Genomic DNA, 20,325 nt, shown 5'->3' on the forward strand with positions numbered 1-20,325 from the left:
GTGAATGTATGACTGCTAAATAGAGACAGATATATGTGTACGTCTTATTATACAAGAAGAGTTTATATGTTTTAACACCTTTTCTTGGAGCTTTTCTTAAGTTGGATTCACGTTATGATTGCTAATGTGGTCCTTACTTCCTGTCTCTGAATGTGTAACTATGTGTTATAATACTTTATCTGTATGTGTGTGTAGCACCAGCAACAAGTGGTCCAAGCAGTGGAGAGGGCTAAGCAAGTCACAATGGCTGAACTGAACGCCATTATCGGGGTGAGTCACCTCTATTCATCCTGACAGCACAAACACTTACACACACATTTACTTGAAATGCTCTGAACAATCTGACTGGTTGATGAGTCAACTAATTAAATAGCCTGTCACTTGTCTTTGAATGTGTAATGAAATGTAGTATGTAGATCTCAAAAAAGAATCCACAGATAGGGGCAGGCATTAGGACCGGGGAAAGCCAATGGACATTTTCAAGCTTTATTCTTTTTCTAAATTAAGTCTGGTCCATGAATGACTATAATTCTTGTGTTTTTTTACTTTTCTATTTTTCACTAAGAGAGCCAAGCTGTTACAAACAGATGTTCATCAGCATCTCTTCCCCTGTGTGGAGTCAGCTTCTTTTATATAAAGCATGATTAATAAGTTGTGGCAGTGTTCCTGTTTGATAATTGTTCCCAATTTTAAGGCTGCATCTGCATAAATCAAGATGTCACGATAGACTTACTACCAGTAATAGCTGTGGAGCAGTACTTTATAAACCCCCTACTGCTAGTTTTAATGAGTACCTATAAAGAAATGATTAAACATGGCTTGAACATGGACGCTTTTGCTCAATGTCCTACATTGAAGTTGTCCTCTCAAAAATGTTGAAGAGTAACAAATTCCTTTTTGAAGTTATTTCTAATGACATTAATTCTTGTCAGATTGAGTTTTATAGCACAGTCTACTTACTCTTCTACAAAACTAGGATGTGCATTATTTAGTAATTCTCAGGTGTATGTGGTTAAAGCCTTCTGGACAACACACATTTCACATAGAGAAAAAAATGAAGCTAAAATACAGACAGACTCAGGAAAATGTGAAAACAAATAAAAAAACAAACCCTGTCTCTAGAGTTGTCGTGCTCACATGCTATACATTGAAAATACCCCTACACCTACATTTAATAATGTATGATCACCTGACTTAGAGCAGGATCTTCTTGCCTGCACTTGTATGTGCTTATATACACACACACACACACACACACACACACACACACACACACACACACACACACACACAGTCATGGTTCCTGAGTGCTGCAGTAGATGGGGCTTTCCAGAGCTTGTCAGAGCACTGATCACATTACTGTCTACTTAGAGTCCTTTGTTCTGCACAGCACTACAAACACTGCTGTCTCTAAGGTGTGTGATTGTGTGAGTGTATGTGTGTCCAAACACACCAGACTGACAAAACAACACATAGAAAAAAAAACACATCATAAAGCTCCCTTCAGGATAATAGCCTTCCTTTTTTATCTCTAGTTGCTCTTTTGCTCCTCTCTCTCTCTCTATCCCCCATCATCCTCTGTTTCCGGTCTCCTCTTTGTCTTTCTGCTCTTTTTCCTTCTGGATTTTTTCACGTCTTTCTCTCTCTTACTGGCCATGTCCTCATTTCTCCTCTTCCTTTCTTTTTTCTTTTTTTTTTTACTTTGTATTATCTCTTTCTCTCTCCACTGCACATTCTCCCTCCCTCTTCATGTGCTCATTTACTGTCTCTCCCTATCGTCTCCCTCCTGCTTGTTTAATTCTCCTTCACTTTTCACTGCTTCCACCATGACTTCCCTCTGTTCCTCCCCATCATTTTCTCTTTCTCTCTTTGTGTTTTTCCTTGGCCTCTTTCTGTCTTCCTCACCCTGCTTCTCCTTCATATTAAATCCCATTTATTCTCCTCATTCTTTCCTTTTTTTCCTCGTCTCTGTTTCCACCTCCATTTCCCTGTGCATCATGAGCATTTCATTACCTTCTTCCCTTCTTTTTCCTTGTGCTCGTCCTTGGTGTCCATCTTTTTCACCTCTTAATCCACTAATCTCTTTAACATCCTATCTTCCCTCATCTGATTTCCCTCTCTGTCTGTTGAGCTGTCCATGTGGATTTGATTTGATTTCACTTCCTCCCTTTCTCCTTGCTATCACACATCCCCTTTCCAAACACACCACCCCCACTTCCTCTTACTCCCCCCCTTCTTTCTCCTTTGTCACTTTCTCCCATCTCCTTTTTATATCTCTATTTTCTCAACCTTGTGTTTTTTCTAACCAACCAACCCCTTGTATGACACCAACCCCTCCTTCCCTCCCTCCCCCACTCTCTCTCTCCCGGCTCCCTCCTTTCCCTGTGGCCACAGCAGCAGCAGCTCCAGCACCTGTCTCACCATGCCCCTGGCATCCCCCTCACGCCGCACCCATCAGGCCTGTCTCTGGGTGCGGGCGGCTCAGGGCTCCTTGCCCTGACCGGAGCCCTGGGGGTCTCGGCTCACCTTGCCTCCAAAGATGAGAGAAACCACCTTGACCCTGAACATCTCAGAGGTACTATCGACATTTTTTTCCCCCTTGTTTATGAAAATAGTTTCAAATGTTTTGATAAGATGTGACTCCAGAGCAGAAAAAAATGTAAAACTGTGCCTCTGATGAAGCTAGATCATATTTTATAGACCTGAATTGGCAGCCTGTTCTTGTTGACCAGAAGTAAGCAGATACACAGTTTCAGGATCCAACCTTTATAAGAATATTTATCCTAATGATATCATAGAAACATTGTGGCATTCACAGCAAGTTAAAAAAAAACTTGAGTTCAAATTTTGAGAAAGTTTTGTAAGTGAAAATTATTTTATAAAAAGAAAGTCAGTGTTTGGAAAAGGGCTCATTATTGAAAGTCTTTTTTTAAAGATTGAATTTTGGACTATTATGCCTTTATTTAAGAGGACAGTGGATAGAGTAGAAAATCAGTGAGAGAGAGTGGGGAATGAAATGCAGGAAAGTAGTCAAAGTTCTGACCTGAACATGGGCCGCCCGCTTGAAGGACTATGGCCTCCGTACATGTGGCCTATCCACTAGGCCAGTGGTTCTCAACTCGTCTAGTCTCGGGACCCACCACCTACTCCTCTGTGCGACCCAAATTTTGGATATTTTTCGACCAATCAGATTTATTCACTGAAAAATTGTGCAGTTTGGACCTCAGACGTTACAAAACATGCGACAGAAGGAAGAAACTGAACAAAACAAAAACATGTTTAAAAAGTTTGTTTCCAGGCACACATTCGGGATCCACTGAAAATGGCTCCGCTATCCACCTCTGGTTCCCGACCCAACAGTTGAGAACCACTGCAATAGGCCATATGAACCCGAAAAGTCTTTTATGTCAATACAAGTGAGACAGTGATAAGGATTCTGGGAAATCATCAGGAATAAAACAATCAGACAGCATGCAAACAAGAATGATCTTTTTCTTAAACAACATCTTGTATGTGTGTTCATGTGTGCATGCAGTGTTTATTTCAGTTAGTTTCAGACTAGATAAGGCACAACTCTGGAGCTCTGACGACAGCTGCAGAATAAGAAAAAGATATCATTACAGAGCAGATAAAATGCAAAGCAATACTATACATCATTTGTGACAGGCAGCTTTTGCGTCACTTGTACAGCAAGTCACCTTTTGGACTGAATTTGAACTTTCTTGTTTAGACTGCTGTCATAATATGGACAGATGTATTCAAGCCACTTGTGTAAATGCAGGAGAAACGTTTTCTCCCTGCGAACTCTCATTCACCCCGATACAATATCTTATCTTTTCTCTCTGTATCAGGCATCAAGCCAAGAGAGACTTTCTCATGAATAAGGCCAGAGCCAGAAAGACAGGAAAGAAAAGGAACATCAGAGGAGAGAGGGGGAGAGATAGAGGGATCATTTTGCTCATGAGAGTGTGTGTGTGTGTGTGTGTGTGTGTGTGTGTGTGTGTGTGTGTGTGTGTGTGTGTGTGTGTGTGTGTGTGTGTGTGTGTGTGTGTGTGTGTGTGTGTGTGTGTGTGTGTGTGTGTGTGTGTGTGTGTGTGTGTGTGTGTGTGTTTGTATGTGTCTGTTCTTACAAATGAGAGAAAGAATGAGTGTAAAGATAGTGAGCATTGAAAGAGGCAGCAGGGGAAGAGAGCAAGCTTTGTCTGGTGGAGAACAGAGAGAGGGAAGACAGAGAGGAGTCTGGGATCAGGCACAATAGCAGGTCTGTATCTCTATTAGAGAGGAACAGTTGTAGTTCAGCCTAACCTTGGCCGACTGGGGAGACTGTTGTTATTTTGATTATCAGTACTGACGTCAAACTCTCCCTTTTTTCCCCTTTATTCCCTCTCTTTCACCCTCTAATTTTCTTTCTATACTCTGCTATCTCTCCTTACTGTGCTCTGCCCCGTCCCAGAGGGAGCACCCAGCAGGGTGAGTAGCTGTGTAGTGTGTTCAGTATGTCTTTGTGTGTGTGTGTGTGTGTGTGTGTGTGTGTGACAGTGATAAACGGATGGAAATGGAGATGCACTGTAAAGTGGCATCTATAAAAAAAGAGCTGTGTATTGCTGGAGCTCAGCCAGCAGTAGCACAGCTCCACACGGGCACAATAGCCGCTCAGCGCTATCAACCTTGAGCTTCTCAAGGTTTTTCTCCATCACACCAACATCCAAGCTCACAGGGTTTCACTGCTATCTACAGGAGAGGACAAATCGACTGAATGGATGAACAAGCAAGTGTTTCTTAATCAGCACCACAAATGTTTTAGTAATCTACAAGACTTACAGAACAATTAAAGGATTAAAACCCACTGCAATTGCTTACTGCCCAAAACTTAGCAGTGAGTGTCTGCAGAAAGTTGCTTACAGTATTTACTTGACTGTACTATGCATCCAGTTGATACTGTACATTTTCAGCTACAGGAGACTTCTTCATGTCTGATGTGGGGAAAAAAAGCTCCAAATATTTCCCAGCAGACCTGTGATAAGCGTTTGAAAGTATAATTCCCAACAGAATCTCTTCCTTGAATCTTGAGTAAAATGTTGTTATAAACTTGCACATGTTCCATTACAGAAAGGGTGAATTAAATCTATTTCAACGCTTTCTTCTAAATAGCGACACAACTTTATCAGAACACAAAAATAAATCAACAACTGGCTGTTATATAGTTCTCAAAACCAAGGGCAAAAAAAAAATAACATCTGGAAAATGATAGTATAGAAGAGGAATTGAATAGTCATTGCATAAGAGAATACAATGATACTGGATCATTGATGACGAGCTAATCATTTAGATGCAACACCACACTTTTTCTTCAGACATAATTATCAAGAAAAACACCAAGTGCAGCTCTCCTTTCACTCACTAGGCTTCAAAAGACTGAATGACCTGATGGAATTTTGTTTGCATCGAATGTTAAGAGAATGCGCTAGGTAGAGGTGCTGAGAGTGCTGCAGCATCCCCTTTAATCAGGCACAATTAAAATCATCATGCTATTAAAATGTTTAAATATATATATATATATATATATAATATTTACCCCATTTCTTGGGATATGTACCAGTAGATGTAGTACACTGATATGTGTGCTCGCTTTCGACCTGTTTACTATCGTTGCTGGTTTATAATACCTCCTGTAAAGTGATAGAACTCACAGCAGGTTGTTACGCACACATTGAGGAGTTTCAGAGAGATTTTCAACATACTCAAAGTCATCAAAGATGTCTGATCATCCTGTCAGAGAGAGCAACAGAACTAGATGTTACCCCAGAATTTGGAGTTGAAGTCGATTATTCTTTGAATAACTTTAAAACAACTTCTGAGGGAGAGAGATAGAGAGCTTATATCAATCAATCTTTATATGAAATAGTGGGTGAGGTAGTATGCCATTACATGCACAGGTGCACAGCTTTGAAACAAAAACTTTAACTGATCATCTGTTTGAATGTAGCTCAGTTTACCAATGAAGTGTACAGACTGCAGTCTCTGTTACCAGACTCATGCTGTCCAAACACCTCCAACGTGCATTAAGTGTGCATATATGTCTTTGGATCTGCTCGTCACCCTCACTGCTCTTTTTTAAAGACTGATTATAAGACTCTTTGTGAACTTACAGGGTAACATTTGTTGTTTCTTGAAATGTTAAATGTTAAGGAAAACGGTGAGCTGCTGTCAATAGTCTTAAGTATTAATAATCCTGAACATTAAAACTAATTAATAAAATATGAATTTGTAAAGCACAGAGTATGACAATATCATATAGCATGACTTCTCTAAGCAACCCCCCCTGAAACTGCACTGCGGCACATGGGTAACTAAAAAACAAAAATACATCAAATGATTGACTTAAAATGATTCTATTCTATTCTTTGTTAACAATACACCAAGACCTCAAAAAACCATCATGCATGTGTTATTTTACCTATGACATTCAAAAAGTGTGGTCTGTCTTTAGCATAGACAGACACTGTAGCGCTGTCTGACTCAATGTTGGTGAACATCATCACTGTTCAGTGATACAGGCCGATTAAACACTCACTTCATTTATAAATTAAGTTTATAAATAAACCAAATCCATCCTTTCCAAAACAGGCTAGCGAAATATGAAATGTATACAAGTGCTCATCTGGCCTCACAGGTTCTCACATATTTTATTTTCACTGCCATTAAAAGTCCCTGTTAATTGCCTGGAGAATGAATGCAGTGCAAATGTGCTGATTGAAATTCAATGGCCGTGTATGGTTTATTCTTTTCTCTCTGGCTGCTTTAATGAAAGCCGTGTGAACACTCCCTTACTGTACTGGCTGCAGTGGACAGCTGGCCTTCATCAGTGTGACTGCTGATAACACAGAGAGAAAGGGGGAGGATGTTAGAGGGAGGTGGAGAGTGAAATTAGAATGGAAAAAGGGGGGGAAGAGACTAAAGAAGAGGAAGAAAATAGGGAGGGAAAGGTTGTTAAAGAAAAACTCAGAGAGTCTTTGTTCTGGCTGTTATTGTTGAATTAAAATGATTTAAGAGCGCCACTGACTTAACTTCTCCTCTCTCTCTTTCTATCCGCAGTGAAACCCTTAACATAATTGAATTGCTAAACACAATGCTGGTTGTTAAACATCAGGAAAATATTTCTCCTATGAGTTGAGATTTGTGCTGAACTTAGCCGAGCATTACGATGTTGGCAAAGGGAGGAGAGGAGGCGTAAGGAGGGATGCATATCAATCGGCATTAGTCAGAGAGTCCTTCACGAGTAAAACATGTTGGAATTTTAAACAGAGGGGGGAAAGGGACAGTGAGAGGAAGTCAGGAGAAGAAGAAGGAAGAGAGGGAAATTTGTTGAGCCGCACTGTGCTCCATTGTGTGGTTCCTCCTCTCCTCTGTCTGGGGCTCGCCTTCCTGTCGACCCCCCTGGGCTCCTTCCTGTGTGACTCATTGGCGTGTTGAAACCTCACTGCTCTTGTCCTCCCCACAGGGGGACAGAGAAAGACAAGTGGCCCTCATGGAACTTCTGGCCCCTACCCTGACGCTAGAACAACACAATGCTTTGATTGGCTCTTCTGAGTGCTGAGCAGCGGGCCGGCCTGTATTGTAAATACGCCTGCACAGCTTTATTGCCCAATAATGAGAGTCATATTTTACATAGGGACGGGTGTGTCCAGGGGAGCACACTAATTAGCTGTATAGGCTATCTCATCTGCTTCTACGGCTGCGACTTGACCGGTGCTTACGTCGGCTGTTCTTAATGTGTGTGAGTGTAATGTTATCATGAGAGTTTTTATTTTATGGGGTTTTCTGCTCATGATTGTGTTACTGCACTGTGTCTTTTTCTCTTCTTAACATGAACTTATGTCTTACAAGATAGTGACTGTGTATGCATGTTTTGTTTTGTTTTATGTGTTTGCACAATGCTGACTTAGTATAAAGACTTTTTTATGATTTTTTTTTTACAGTTCTTGGTCAGATGTGTCTTTTATCACCTGTCTTTACTGCTGCACCATTAAGAGTTTGTGTGTTCTTTCTTACGGTGTGTGTGTGTGCGCTTGTCTCTCTCCAGAGTAAGTCAGTGTCATCAACAGACAGTCAGCCTAACGAGGAGCGCCAGGGTCCTTCAGGAGGGTACTCCTCCTCACAGGGAGGCGCAGAGGCAAAGAGGAGGCGCTGTGACGACAAAGATTCTCTTCCTCCACACTCCTATGTACGTGTTTGTGTGTCCTTGTCCCAAGATAAGATAAGTTGAGGGTAAAAAGATGTTTTTAGAGTAATATACTTAGATACCAGTTTCAATTCATTTCTATAAGTGCGCCATTTATAATTTTTATATCAAATCTTGTAGAGAAAACACAACAAAGATGTCCCATACTGCAGGCCAATCTGTGTAGTTACTTGTGTGTGTGTTTACTTACGACGAGTGACATTATAGGCCACCCAGAGGTAAAGGACCCATGGCCAATCAGAGTGGTGTTTGTTTTGGATGGATCCAATGTGGGAAGAGCGAGGAGCCACGGGCGATGTAATGCCAGAAGAGAGACAGCCAAGGCAGATAGCTGTAATGAATGAGATAGCTGTGTGTTTGCAGTCTGGAGGATTGATTGACACTGGGAGGTCTGTCTGTGCAACACGGCCTCCAGCTAAATCAGTTTGGCATCAACAACAACAGTCCAAATCTTTCCATTAATTCAGAGCAGCAACAAGCACAGATAGTTTCCACTTTCTAAATATTTTTTTGTCCTCTCTCTCTGTCTGCTGAGGAGCATAACACCTTCCATTTCTCTCTGTTCTTCTCCATCTCTCGCTGTCTTTTTACCGTCATCTCTCCTTATCTCTACTTTTCATTCTTACCCTCCTTGTTCTGACAGTTTTTTTTTTCATTTTATTCTGTATGTTTACTTATTCCATCTTTCTCACAATTTTTCTCTTTTTCTCTTACAATTCCCCCCTCACTTTCCCTATCTCTCTCTTTCCATTTCTCTTTCCCTCTCACTTTCTCTCTCGCTCTCCCTCTCTCTCTGTCCCCCCTCTCTTTGTCTCCTCCTCTTTTTTTTCCTTTTTCTCCTTCTATCTATCTGTGTCTCCCTCTCTCTCCCTCTCTCTCTCTCTCCCTCTCTCTCTCTCTCTCTCTCTCTCTCTCTCTCCCTCTCTCGCTCTCTCTCTCTCTCTCTCTCTCTCTCCCTCCCTCCCTCCCTCCCTCCCTCCCTCCCACTCCCTCTCTCTCTCCCGCCATCTGCATCTGTATTTCTGTCCTAGGAATAGACTGTAGACATAGCCCTGTTTTGGCTCGGTATAATTAGGTGCTGATGTCGCTCCACACTGATGTCAATAGGAATATCAGGCCATGATCACATCAAAGCTCTGTTGCCATGGTGACTAAGTGCCAACGTTCTTACCCCAGAAAAAAAGGGCGAGAGAGATGTGGAGAAATGACTTGACAAAGAGCAAATAGAGTAAAAATCTTCCATGGATGGAGAAAGAGCAACAGCGTTTGTGTGAGGACAAGTAAGAGATGGAAATAGTTTCTGTATGAGATGTTTGGAGAGAACACATGCTGTAGGCCTATAGTGTGTCAGTCTTAAATTGTACATGGTGGACACCCTGTGAAAGGAAGCAAAGAGCAGCCAGTCATATTGATGTATCGATCTGTGTTTCCATCTGTATTATTCAAGTTCTGCACTGTGTGAGTTATTTCATCTCTTATTTGTCTTCTTTGCTGCTCAGGACAGTGATGGAGACAAGAGTGAAGACAACCTCGTAGTGGATGTCTCCAATGAAGTAAGTTACCGGACAGGTTCAAATAAGCCCCTACATCATTTTTGTCCCGGCTGACAGTTAAGCACAGCCATAAGATATGCATTTGCAGAACCATGGGCTCCAAGGAAGAGGAACTGCTCCCTCTGTATATTTAGCGAGATCATTCTTAATGAATGACTCATTTGTTCTTATTTACATTCAATTTCAATTCAGTCTCCTAAAGAAATTGTCTGTGGTTCATAGTGGATATTTTATTGCTTCAAAAAATTCCACCTTCAGTGTGAATGCTAACTCAGAATTTTCTCCGCTATGGAAAATATCAAACTCCTCAATCACAGCCTTTAAATCCAACTCTGCCCACTCTCCCCTACACACTTCTTACAGCTACGTCCTCGTGCAAGAGCTATACATCCCTGTTGCAGAAAACATCTTTGATTTCCTTAGAAAGCCACATGTAACAAGCTGTCTTTATCCAACAGGACCTCTCTGACTCTGGGTAAAAGCCCTATCATAACCCTATCAGTCCAGCTGTCCATAGGTTGATTTATAATGCAGAACTGTGTGTGTGTGTGTGTGTGTGTGTGTGTGTGTGTGTGTGTGTGTGTGTGTGTGTGTGTGTGTGTGTGTGTGTGTGTGTGTGTGTGTGTGTGTGTGTGTGTGTGTGTGTGTGTGTGAGTGTGTGAGTCAACAACTGATATGATATTAAATTTAACAGTTATTTTATTGATTTTTCAAAAAGATAATTTTCCGATGAATCCCTCTGTCTTTAAAATGTCATGTAGAAGTAGAAAATATGTCCAGAACCTACAGACATGAATTCTTTATGATTTCATATATTATAAATTAAGGATTAATTGCTCATTGAATGTTCACAGTGAATAAGTATATTCTCTTTAACAATAGAAAAATCACTGAAATGGCGTTCTTGGCAAAATACCTGACAATAAGTCTCATTTTCAACCTCATCAGGCACTCAAAATATCACACACACAACATTGTATTTTAATTCTTGTTTGGCATTCTCTGTTTCATTGAAAGGTTTCTACAGCAACCTTGGTTTGTCTGCGTATCTGTCGATGTGTGTATTGGGTATGTGTTTGCACGAAATGTGAAACAAGTCAGCAGGTATTGAGCTACTTCAGTTTTCCACTGCAGCTTTCCTTGTTAATAAGAAGAGCTCCTATTATCAGCCTACACACACACACACACACACACACACACACACACACACACACACACAAACACACACACACACACTTGTTCTACAAATGTTCTCATCTACCTCCTCAATGTATTTTTTGAAGCTTCTCTTCTTCCATCTTTGTTTCTTGTCCTTTTATTATTTCTTTCCTACTCCTTTCATCCCGCTTCACCTCCCTCTTTTCGCCCCCTTTCTCTCATGATTACTGCAAACTGGTTCATTTTAATATATGCAAAGCTGCTAATGCCTCTGGAATAGTTTTAGTTCTTTAAATACTTCACACAGTGTACCAAAATATGTTTAATCTAAGCCCTCTGTATTTTGATATTGCACACAAAAGCAAAACTGGTCTCTTGTGTGGTTTAGAAACTGGTATAAAAGCAGAAAGAAAAAAACCCAAATGTGGGTAATGGCAGAGAAAGGAGGGGATTTCTCTTGTGACTGATGTGTGTGTATAAATCTATATGGTTCTGTACTGTATGCTTGTTTAAGGCCATGCACATTCATGTTTTACAGCTACAGGAAAGTCTGTGCGTCTGCCTTCCTTTATGTGTACATACTGTGTGTGTGTGTGTGTGTGTGTGTGTGTGTGTATGTGTGAGTGCTAGCAATTAAATGTGTGTGCTGATCACTATGGCTCAGTGAGAAGTGCTAACTCCAGCACTTTGTTCTTGGGGGAGGCAGCTCTGGCTCAAAAGGGTCTCCAGTGATGAAAGCAGCTGTAACAGGGACACAGTCTGCAGATTCACACACTTCTGCAGCACAGTTATAATCTCTGCTGTTTCGAGTGATGCCACGAGCTCTGAGCTACTCAGTGAATCAAAATTTAGACTTTGACACTACATGTTTGATGTATCCTATAAGTAACATTCACCATTTTTACTTTTTTAAATATATATTGAATCTCTTAAACAAACTTTTGAAACATATCAAACTCTGTGTTGCTAATCAATGCTTAAACACTAAAAAGAAAACAAGGAGAAAGTAATGAAAACAATGTACAGGGATGTAAACACCATGGCTAGAAATACAAAAATATTGCAACGAAAAAGACATTAAGTTGTTGTTCTTGCTGAAACAAATAAAGGTGCTGCTTTTGTTTGGGCATGTTGCATCAGGTACCTTTGAGACAATAATAATCTAGGAAAAAGCCACTGCTTTGAAGTTCTATCAGTCACCAGAGTGCTTCAGTGCATTTTGTTGATTACTCTGCCTGCAATATGAATGTAGTGGAGGCAAAATGGGGATGAAGTGAAGGGAGGAGGACTCAATAAAAAAGTAGAAGCATTATGTGACACACTGAGACTGGGACAACTTAAAACCAATTTTTCATCTTTGTCATTCAGGAGCCTAACTCTCCTGCGGGCAGCCCTCCTCACTCCCCTCAAGGGAACGGCTTGGACCGGGCTCCTACCCTGAGGAAAGAGCTCCCAGGCTCCTCAAACACAGGAGAGGCCCCCTCCACCCCAAACCCCCGCAGCCCCACCCCAGGGAAGGCCAAGGATTCCACACAAGTAAGATAGATGGAGAGATTGTTCAGGAGCGTCTGCATGCTGCCGACTGCTTTCCCTTTTAGTCGTATATGTTGCTGCTTTCAACCTGTTTAATGAGTCTGAAGAGCTCAGCCTTTTTCACTTTGTTCCCTTAGGTTGCACATTCCAGATACAAGTTTTACTATCATTTATGGGCTTTAGCTTTTGGAATAAAAACTATTTAAACTCTTATATTCGATAAATATTGTTCAGTAACTTGTCCTTGTCGTATTACACTACTTTAAGAGGCTTCATGGATGAGTATTTCATACAGTTGTAGCTGTTATAATAGCTATGCCAGTACCACTGGGACAAGTACTCCCCTTTTTACTGACATGCTCAAAAGAGTCTTTCAATCGGCCATGATTTTTACTGGTTGTATGTCTTGATTGACACCTTTACAGATGGATAAGTCCCAGTCTCCCTTGTCTAAGTCTGGCACCCCCTCCCCATCCCACCGTGACGCCCTCACCCCAGGAGCACCAGGAGCCCCTGGACCCAGCACCTCCTGCCTACGTCTGGTCAGCAAAGCAGCATCGAGTGCAGACCCTCTTGGTGAGGATAACTAAACTGAGAAAATATTGAATGTTGTAACTTGGGGGAAAAAGCTCTGATATAACAAGCTGTAACATCATTAATCGTCTACATACATTTATAATCATCTTGTTTCATTGTAACCATCAACTCAGAAAGTGTCAAATACATTTCACCCCAAAATTGTAATGTGGCTTTCTGTCTAAAATAGATGGGGAAAAAAATCCATCGATCATTCCTTAAAATGTACTTCATGCTGGAAAAAAAACGCTGCCTATAAAACTGTCATCATGATTTGGATGGGACTTGCACCTAGTCTGCCTCTGCCTTTCATGTCCTTAAACCTCTTGCCCCTTTGTTTTCCATTTCCTCAGAGTTTTATTCTTTTTAATAACTCACACTTAAATGTGTCCTTAAGTTTGTAAAACTACAATGAAACACAAAAAGAGTAAGATCCCCCTTACTCTTACTAATGTCATTGTGCTCATGGCCAAGGCTGAACTGTTCTGCTCCTCTACAGCCCATAGAGACCAACCATTGTCTTACATTTTCTGGTGTTGAGCTAAAAAAAAGAAAGAAGTGAAATACAAGAAAAAAGGTTTTCAATCTTCTCATCCCCTTTGTGAGTCTGTTTGTGCTTGTTGTGCACATGTATTGTTTCCCCCTCTTTACTTCCATCCTTCAATCCCTCCCTCCCCAGCTCTCCGCAGTCCCATGTCTGTGCCCCCCGGTTCATACCCAGCTCACTTTGGAGTGGTGTCCCACGCAGGACTGAATGGGGAGCTAGCCAGCCCAGGAGGCTTTGGAGGCGCATTGACACTCTCCCCTCAGATGAGCGCAGCAGCAAACGCATACTCCCGAAGCCCCATGGTAAGTGAAGTCCACATTATTCTTTTCTGTCAGAGTTTGATTTATTGTCTAACCTCAGATCTAACCCTATGACTGTCAGAGTGCTGAGAGACAATGGATAAATGAGTTTCGCAGTTTTATTATTAGTTGTAGCTTTGTAGCTGAAATCACAAACTGCAAAGAAAGTAACAAAAGTTAAAATACTATCTAAACTAGTCTAAACTAAACTAGACTTAACTAAACTAGACTTAACTTAACTAGACTAAACTAGACTAGACTAACCTAGACTTAACTAAACTAGACTTAACTAAACAAAACTTAACTAAACTAGACTAAACTAGACCTAACTAAACTAGACTAAACTAGACTAGACTAACCTAGACCTAACTAAAATAGACTAGCTTAAACTAGACTAAACTAGACTAGACTAAACTAGACCTAACTTAGGTAGACATAACTAGACTAAACTAAACTAAACCTAGCCCTGCCAGTCCATAGCACTTGAAGCTTACACAAATAGACAATCAGTTCTGGCAAATGTATTTATTTAGCATTAGTATGCAGCCACTTCTCGTATCTCCCACAATGCTTCAGGTTAACTAGCCTCAAGTCATATATTTCACTACTGTGCTCTATTTACCTCTCAGGGGAAAAACAGTACACTCACAGCACCACACATATTACGGTCACAATCATACTTCTTACAATTTTATCAGACTTTTTGGTTGGCCCTTGAAAGATTCTGTTGTTTTACAACCATTCTGCCTTATTAATTGGAGACCTTCATCTTTCCAAAAAATTGAATGAATTTTGGTATTCTTTCAGTTCCAAATGATTTATGGATATCTTGAAATAGTTTGTTCCATATTTAAGTTTACAAGTTAGTTCTTGTCAAGCTGTTATAGTTTCTCTTCTCTCTTGTCCCCACCAGGTGGTGTATGACTCTCGGTCTCACCTGAGAGCTCCAGGACTTTCCTCCTCTCTGCCTGGTTCCTCTGGTGGCAAGCCGTGAGTTTTTCTGTCAAAAATGAACATATTTAATGCCTTTTTCTTCCAACACAATTCACACAATTAAGATACTTTGAGAATGCTCTCTAATTACACCGGCTAGTGAACTGTGTTGTTTGCAAAAAGTGAGTTTAAAAAGAAGTATGTGAAAGCTGAGCTGGATAATCAAGCTCAATACTTGAGCTCGGTCAACAAAATGAACATATATCGACTGAATCAGAATCCAGATTATTAGTATTTTCCCCTAGCTGCTCTTTTTTTTTTATCCACACAAGGCTTTTCATAGTCTCACATTAACCCTGTCTAACAGCTGAAAGCCCTTTTTATTGTAGACAGTGTTAGATGTCCAGCACATTTTCACACCATCCACTCTGGGTTGCTGACTGAGAGATTGTCCTGTTTTTATCATTTGTTGCAGAGCAGCAATTCATTCTTACGGTGCTAATTTGAAATCATAAAACAGCCTTAGCTTCCAACTGCTCCAGTATTGATCGGCCATTAGCAATGCCACACTGACTCTGCTCTGTAATACAATATGCTATTATACATTCCCTCCCACAGCTACTGTGGGCCAAGTGATTGCTGAATTTGGACAAATATTACTGGAGTTACAAAGCCAATACGGTCAAACTTCACAACTTGCACACTAACTTGTTGTGCATTATGCATATTTACATGAATAGCTTCTCTGCCTCCACTAGCTCATTGTTTGATTGATTTTGTCTTGTTTTTCCTGTCTTAGGCCCATTTCTCAAGTCCTTTTATCTCCTTCTCAGTACAAACTCTCATTTCCATAGCTCTTAAGTTCTGTCTTGATTTATTTCTCTTCCTTTCTTTCTGTTTTCTCTGCAGTGCCTACTCGTTCCATGTGAGCGCAGATGGACAGATGCAGCCGGTGCCCTTTCCTCCTGACGCCCTGCTGGGCCCAGGAATCCCTCGCCACGCCCGTCAGATCCACAGTCTAAACCACGGAGAGGTGGTGTGCGCCGTCACCATCAGCACCTCGACGCGTCATGTCTACACCGGAGGTAAAGGCTGCGTCAAGGTGTGGGACATTAGCCAGCCGGGAACCAAGAGCCCCATGGCCCAGCTGGACTGTCTGGTGAGACATCTGAAAAGTCGTGAAACAGATACACAAAAGTGTTGAAAATAAAAAATAGAAACACCAGCAAGCATTCCAAGCAAATGTGAGTTGGTGCAATTTAATTCCTGAACCAATATGTTTGAAATACTTATACTGTTTTATTTTGTTCAATCAGAACAGGGATAACTACATCCGCTCCTGTAAAATCCTCCCAGACGGACGGACCTTGATTGTCGGTGGGGAGGCCAGCACCCTGTCAATCTGGGATTTGGCCACGCCCACTCCTCGCATCAAGGCGGAGCTGACGTCATCTGCACCCGCCTGCTACGCTCTAGCTATCTCCCCCGACAACAAGGTGTGCTTCTCCTGCTGCAGTGACGGCAACATCGTGGTCTGGGACCTTCACAACCAGACTCTGGTCAGGTAAGAGGAGAAAAAGGAGAAAAAGCAAATAAAGATTTGCTTTCAAAAATAGATTTTAGTTGGGAGCGCACAAAAGGGAGAGCAAAGCTGAATGATGTGGAAACATTTTAGGAACTTCTTCAGGTTAGAAGAGAAAAGGGAAATAAAATATCAGAGATGAAAATGAGGAGGAAAAATCGTTGCCGTCTGGGGCTTTCTTACCTAACCCTATAGTCAAATAACAGAGCCTTAGGGGATTTGGATGGGATCAACACTAAATTCTAGTAAGGTAAGAGAAGAAGGGATGTGGAAGATAGGGAGGGGAGGCTGTGTAAATATAAGAGAGATGAAACCAAGAGGGAAGAAAGGTTCAAGTGTGGGTGGGGGGAGGGCAGCAGGTGCTACAGGGAGAGATGGATTCAAACATATTTGATAAAAACACAGGATGCGTAACTATGTGTATGCATGTGTTTGTGTGCATCTGTAAAGCTTTTGTGCGTCTCCTCCCTGCAGGCAGTTCCAGGGCCACACAGACGGAGCGAGCTGCATCGACATCTCTAATGACGGCACCAAACTGTGGACGGGAGGGCTGGACAACACGGTGCGCTGCTGGGACCTCCGAGAGGGACGCCAGCTTCAGCAGCACGACTTCACCTCACAGGTGAGACACACAAACCTTCACTGAGATTTACACAACTCACAAAAAAAAGAAATCCTGTTTTTAACTTACAGGGTGAAACAAGTTATATTCAGCACAGAATGTACAGAGTTCAAATCACGAGTTTACTGACAAAACATACAAATCCTAACACACAGCAGGACCTTGACTCACAGGTTTTTACACCAACACACTGAAAAGCAAACAAACCAAATAAACATGAACAAACATCATAGAATTCAACAAACATCCCCTCACACACACAAACACATTGAGTCTGTTATTCACTCTTCACTGCCATAACAGAGCTATAGAGTTGACCACTGTTGTCAGATGAGTTTCGATCTGCCATGTAATGACTTTCTCTCTCCCTCGCCGTATCTCTCCGTCTGCCACCTCCTGTCACTCCATTTTCTCTCTCTTTCCCCATTTATTAATTCACTCCATGTTCCAACTCTATTACATCATTCCACTGTTTCCTTGATTCCTTTTGTCATCTTTTTGTTTTTTATAATGCCACTCAACATCTTTTTCTTCCATCAATCTTATCATCTTTCCTCCTTCATCCCCCCACATCCTCCCCAATCCTTGTTTTTGTTTTCATTCCTGCATCCTTTCTTCTCTGCACCTTTTCTCGATCTCCATTTCACTTTCTACCTTTTTTCTTCTTCTTCTGATTCCTCTCCTCCCTCTCTGTCTGCAGATCTTCTCTCTGGGTTACTGTCCGACAGGAGAGTGGTTGGCTGTGGGAATGGAGAGCAGTAACGTGGAAGTGCTTCACGTCTCCAAACCAGACAAGTACCAGCTGCACCTCCATGAGAGCTGTGTTCTGTCTCTCAAGTTTGCCTACTGCGGTATGGACACCTTAACACAACAACTTTGATTGCAATGAAATGTTCTCACTGCTTTCTGGCTATTTTTTCAATATGATGGCCAAGTTTTTCCTTTTCTTTAACCTTTGATACTGTCTGTGTGTGGTCTGTGTTGCTTCAGGCAAGTGGTTCGTGAGTACAGGAAAAGACAATCTTTTGAATGCATGGAGGACACCATACGGAGCCAGTATTTTCCAGGTGAGACATGAGTGCAATCTTCTGAGGATGTTTATGCTCTGTGTGTAGCAAACACACACACACACACACACACACACACACGAACACATACTGAGCCCTGGAGGCAGAAGAAAAGGAAAAATGAGGGGATTCTGAGAGTAAACGATTAACTTTTTACATTTCTGGTACGCTGATCCATAGTGACTTGCAGAGGTTTATCAGACAGTGCAGGCTGCCACACACACACACACACACACACACACACACACACACACACACACACACACACACACACACACATACTCACTCACTCACACACAACACAAAACAAATGTGATAATAGTTCAATCTTATTCTAACACTCCGTTTGAGGTTGATGTTGTAAAATGAATATGCAGGGATGCAATATTTTTCGCTGAGCCAGTTCATCTGGGTGTGAATGAATCTAGCGAGGGGAGATGAAGGTACCTTTGAGCTGGCTGTTTTGTGTGTGTGTGTGTGTGTGTTTGTCATTTTTCTGTAAGCTACAGTAGGCAGCAGGGTTGGCGGCTCCTGTCTCTCCCAGTGGGCTAAAAGGAGACTGCTGGCTATCTGCTTTTTTATCCAAATGCCAAACGTTTTTCCTGCCAAACAGCTCCCTCCTGTCTCTGTGTTATACAGAGCTGCTCTCTCTCTCTCTTTTCTCTCTCTTTCTCCCTCCTATTCCTCCCCTCTGGTTTATCACTGTCCTTTCCAGTTTCTCTCTCTTCTTTTTTCCCTCTTTCTCTTTCTATCTCTCCTTGTCTCTTTGTTTACTGTTGTCCTTTCTCTCTCTGTGTGTCATTTTTATCTTCCTCTCCTGATCTATCTGTACCTCTACCCTCACTGTGTTTATTCTCTGTCCATGTCCTCTGGTTTATCACTGTCCTTGCTTTGGTCCATATTTGTTATCTTTTTTTTCTTGCACTATCCCGTCACTTTTTGATCCTCTATGGCACATTCTCTCCTGCCTATGGCTGGTTTGTTACATATACTCTTTTTTCTTTCTCTCTATTCTTGATAAATGGAGAAGAAAAAAGAGAGAACAAGCATGGACATGACTGTGAATGTATGGTTATGGGGTGGCTGTGGCTCAGTTGGTAGAGTCGTTGCCTCTCAACCGGAAGGACGAGGGTTCAATCCCCAGCTGAGCAACATGTCCGATGTGTCCTTGGGCAAGACACTTAACCCTGCATTGCTCCCTCTGCTTCAGTGGCAGTGTATGAATGGATTTGTGTTGTACTTACTCTCTGATGTACGCCGCTTCGAATAAAAGCATCTGCCAAGTGAATTGTGGTTACATATGACTGAATACAAATGAACTTTTACATAAAATGATTATCACAGAGAAACCAAACAGTAAAACATACATCGGATATTAAAAGATTAATGTTTATGGGTAGGTTGTGACACTGAGTTATGTATTTTGCAGCCAATAGAGCTTTTTTCTTTTTTTAATTCCCCCTTCATTTAATGTAGATGTCCTGACGTGATCATTTCTAAGAATCACTTCAAATGTATTCCTCTGTCTAAAGTCAGGCTTTGTACACGTTGTCAAGGTTTTTTTTTTCGTCTGCTTCTATTACCTTTTTGTGTTTTTGTGCCACATAAAACTTAAGGTTGAGTAGTTTGTTCAAGAATTTACAAAGGTCAAGGTTGTTTTTTAGGGTCCTTGGACATTTTCCCTTTGGTTAATAACTGATTCTTTGTATTTATAGTGTGAGGTTAGAAGGGTGATTTGTGGGAATTGAAAATATTTCACTTAAGCTGTTTTATAGTTTGAATAAGGCAGTAGTCATTTCTTAAGAAAGAGAGATTGGTTTTGGACTCTAGCATGAAATATATAAAGCTTTGACAAAATTGTGTAACCTTCCCTTTTCTAATGTTGACATTTACAATGACATTTATTACTTTATCTTACGTTGTTGCATACAGATATACTTTTTAATCCCAAAGTAGAATTTTCATAATGAAGTACATAAAATATGTTTTGTTTCTACATTACAGTGACCACACTGTGTCTTCCTAAGGTATCTGCTTTTACCTGTGGTCACTAAAACTGTACCACAGTGTTTCTTCAGCTTCATGTTGACAAGACAGAGAGCGTTAGTGTACGAGTGTTTTAAAAAACTAAGAAACAACTTCTGCTTAGTCAAGAGGGCACATCTCTGTTTGATATTGTCAATTTCTGAGATTTTTTTGTTTTCTAGTGTGAT

At 41.2% G+C, this 20,325-nt stretch overlaps 1 protein-coding gene across 3 annotated transcripts in view; it reads left to right on the forward strand.

The window, feature by feature from the left end:
• Positions 1-20,325, forward strand: part of tle2b (TLE family member 2, transcriptional corepressor b) — a 69,856-nt gene that overhangs the window by 47,633 nt on the left and 1,898 nt on the right. Inside the window, exons 6-19 of one of the 3 annotated variants that reach the window (XM_061033085.1) lie at positions 196-270; positions 2,395-2,575; positions 4,454-4,470; positions 8,084-8,224; positions 9,742-9,795; positions 12,322-12,489; positions 12,912-13,062; positions 13,742-13,911; positions 14,822-14,898; positions 15,751-16,000; positions 16,158-16,405; positions 16,898-17,045; positions 17,746-17,896; positions 18,036-18,112. In XM_061033085.1, coding sequence (XP_060889068.1) covers positions 196-270; positions 2,395-2,575; positions 4,454-4,470; positions 8,084-8,224; positions 9,742-9,795; positions 12,322-12,489; positions 12,912-13,062; positions 13,742-13,911; positions 14,822-14,898; positions 15,751-16,000; positions 16,158-16,405; positions 16,898-17,045; positions 17,746-17,896; positions 18,036-18,112 — 1,908 coding nt within the window. The remainder of the gene's footprint in view (positions 1-195; positions 271-2,394; positions 2,576-4,453; positions 4,471-8,083; positions 8,225-9,741; positions 9,796-12,321; positions 12,490-12,911; positions 13,063-13,741; positions 13,912-14,821; positions 14,899-15,750; positions 16,001-16,157; positions 16,406-16,897; positions 17,046-17,745; positions 17,897-18,035; positions 18,113-20,325) is intronic. The other 2 variants (XM_061033102.1, XM_061033094.1) reach the window with 2 other exon arrangements.

This window comes from Labrus mixtus, chromosome 3 (genome assembly GCF_963584025.1).
Source record: "Labrus mixtus chromosome 3, fLabMix1.1, whole genome shotgun sequence".
Taxonomy (NCBI): Eukaryota; Metazoa; Chordata; class Actinopteri; order Labriformes; family Labridae; genus Labrus; species Labrus mixtus.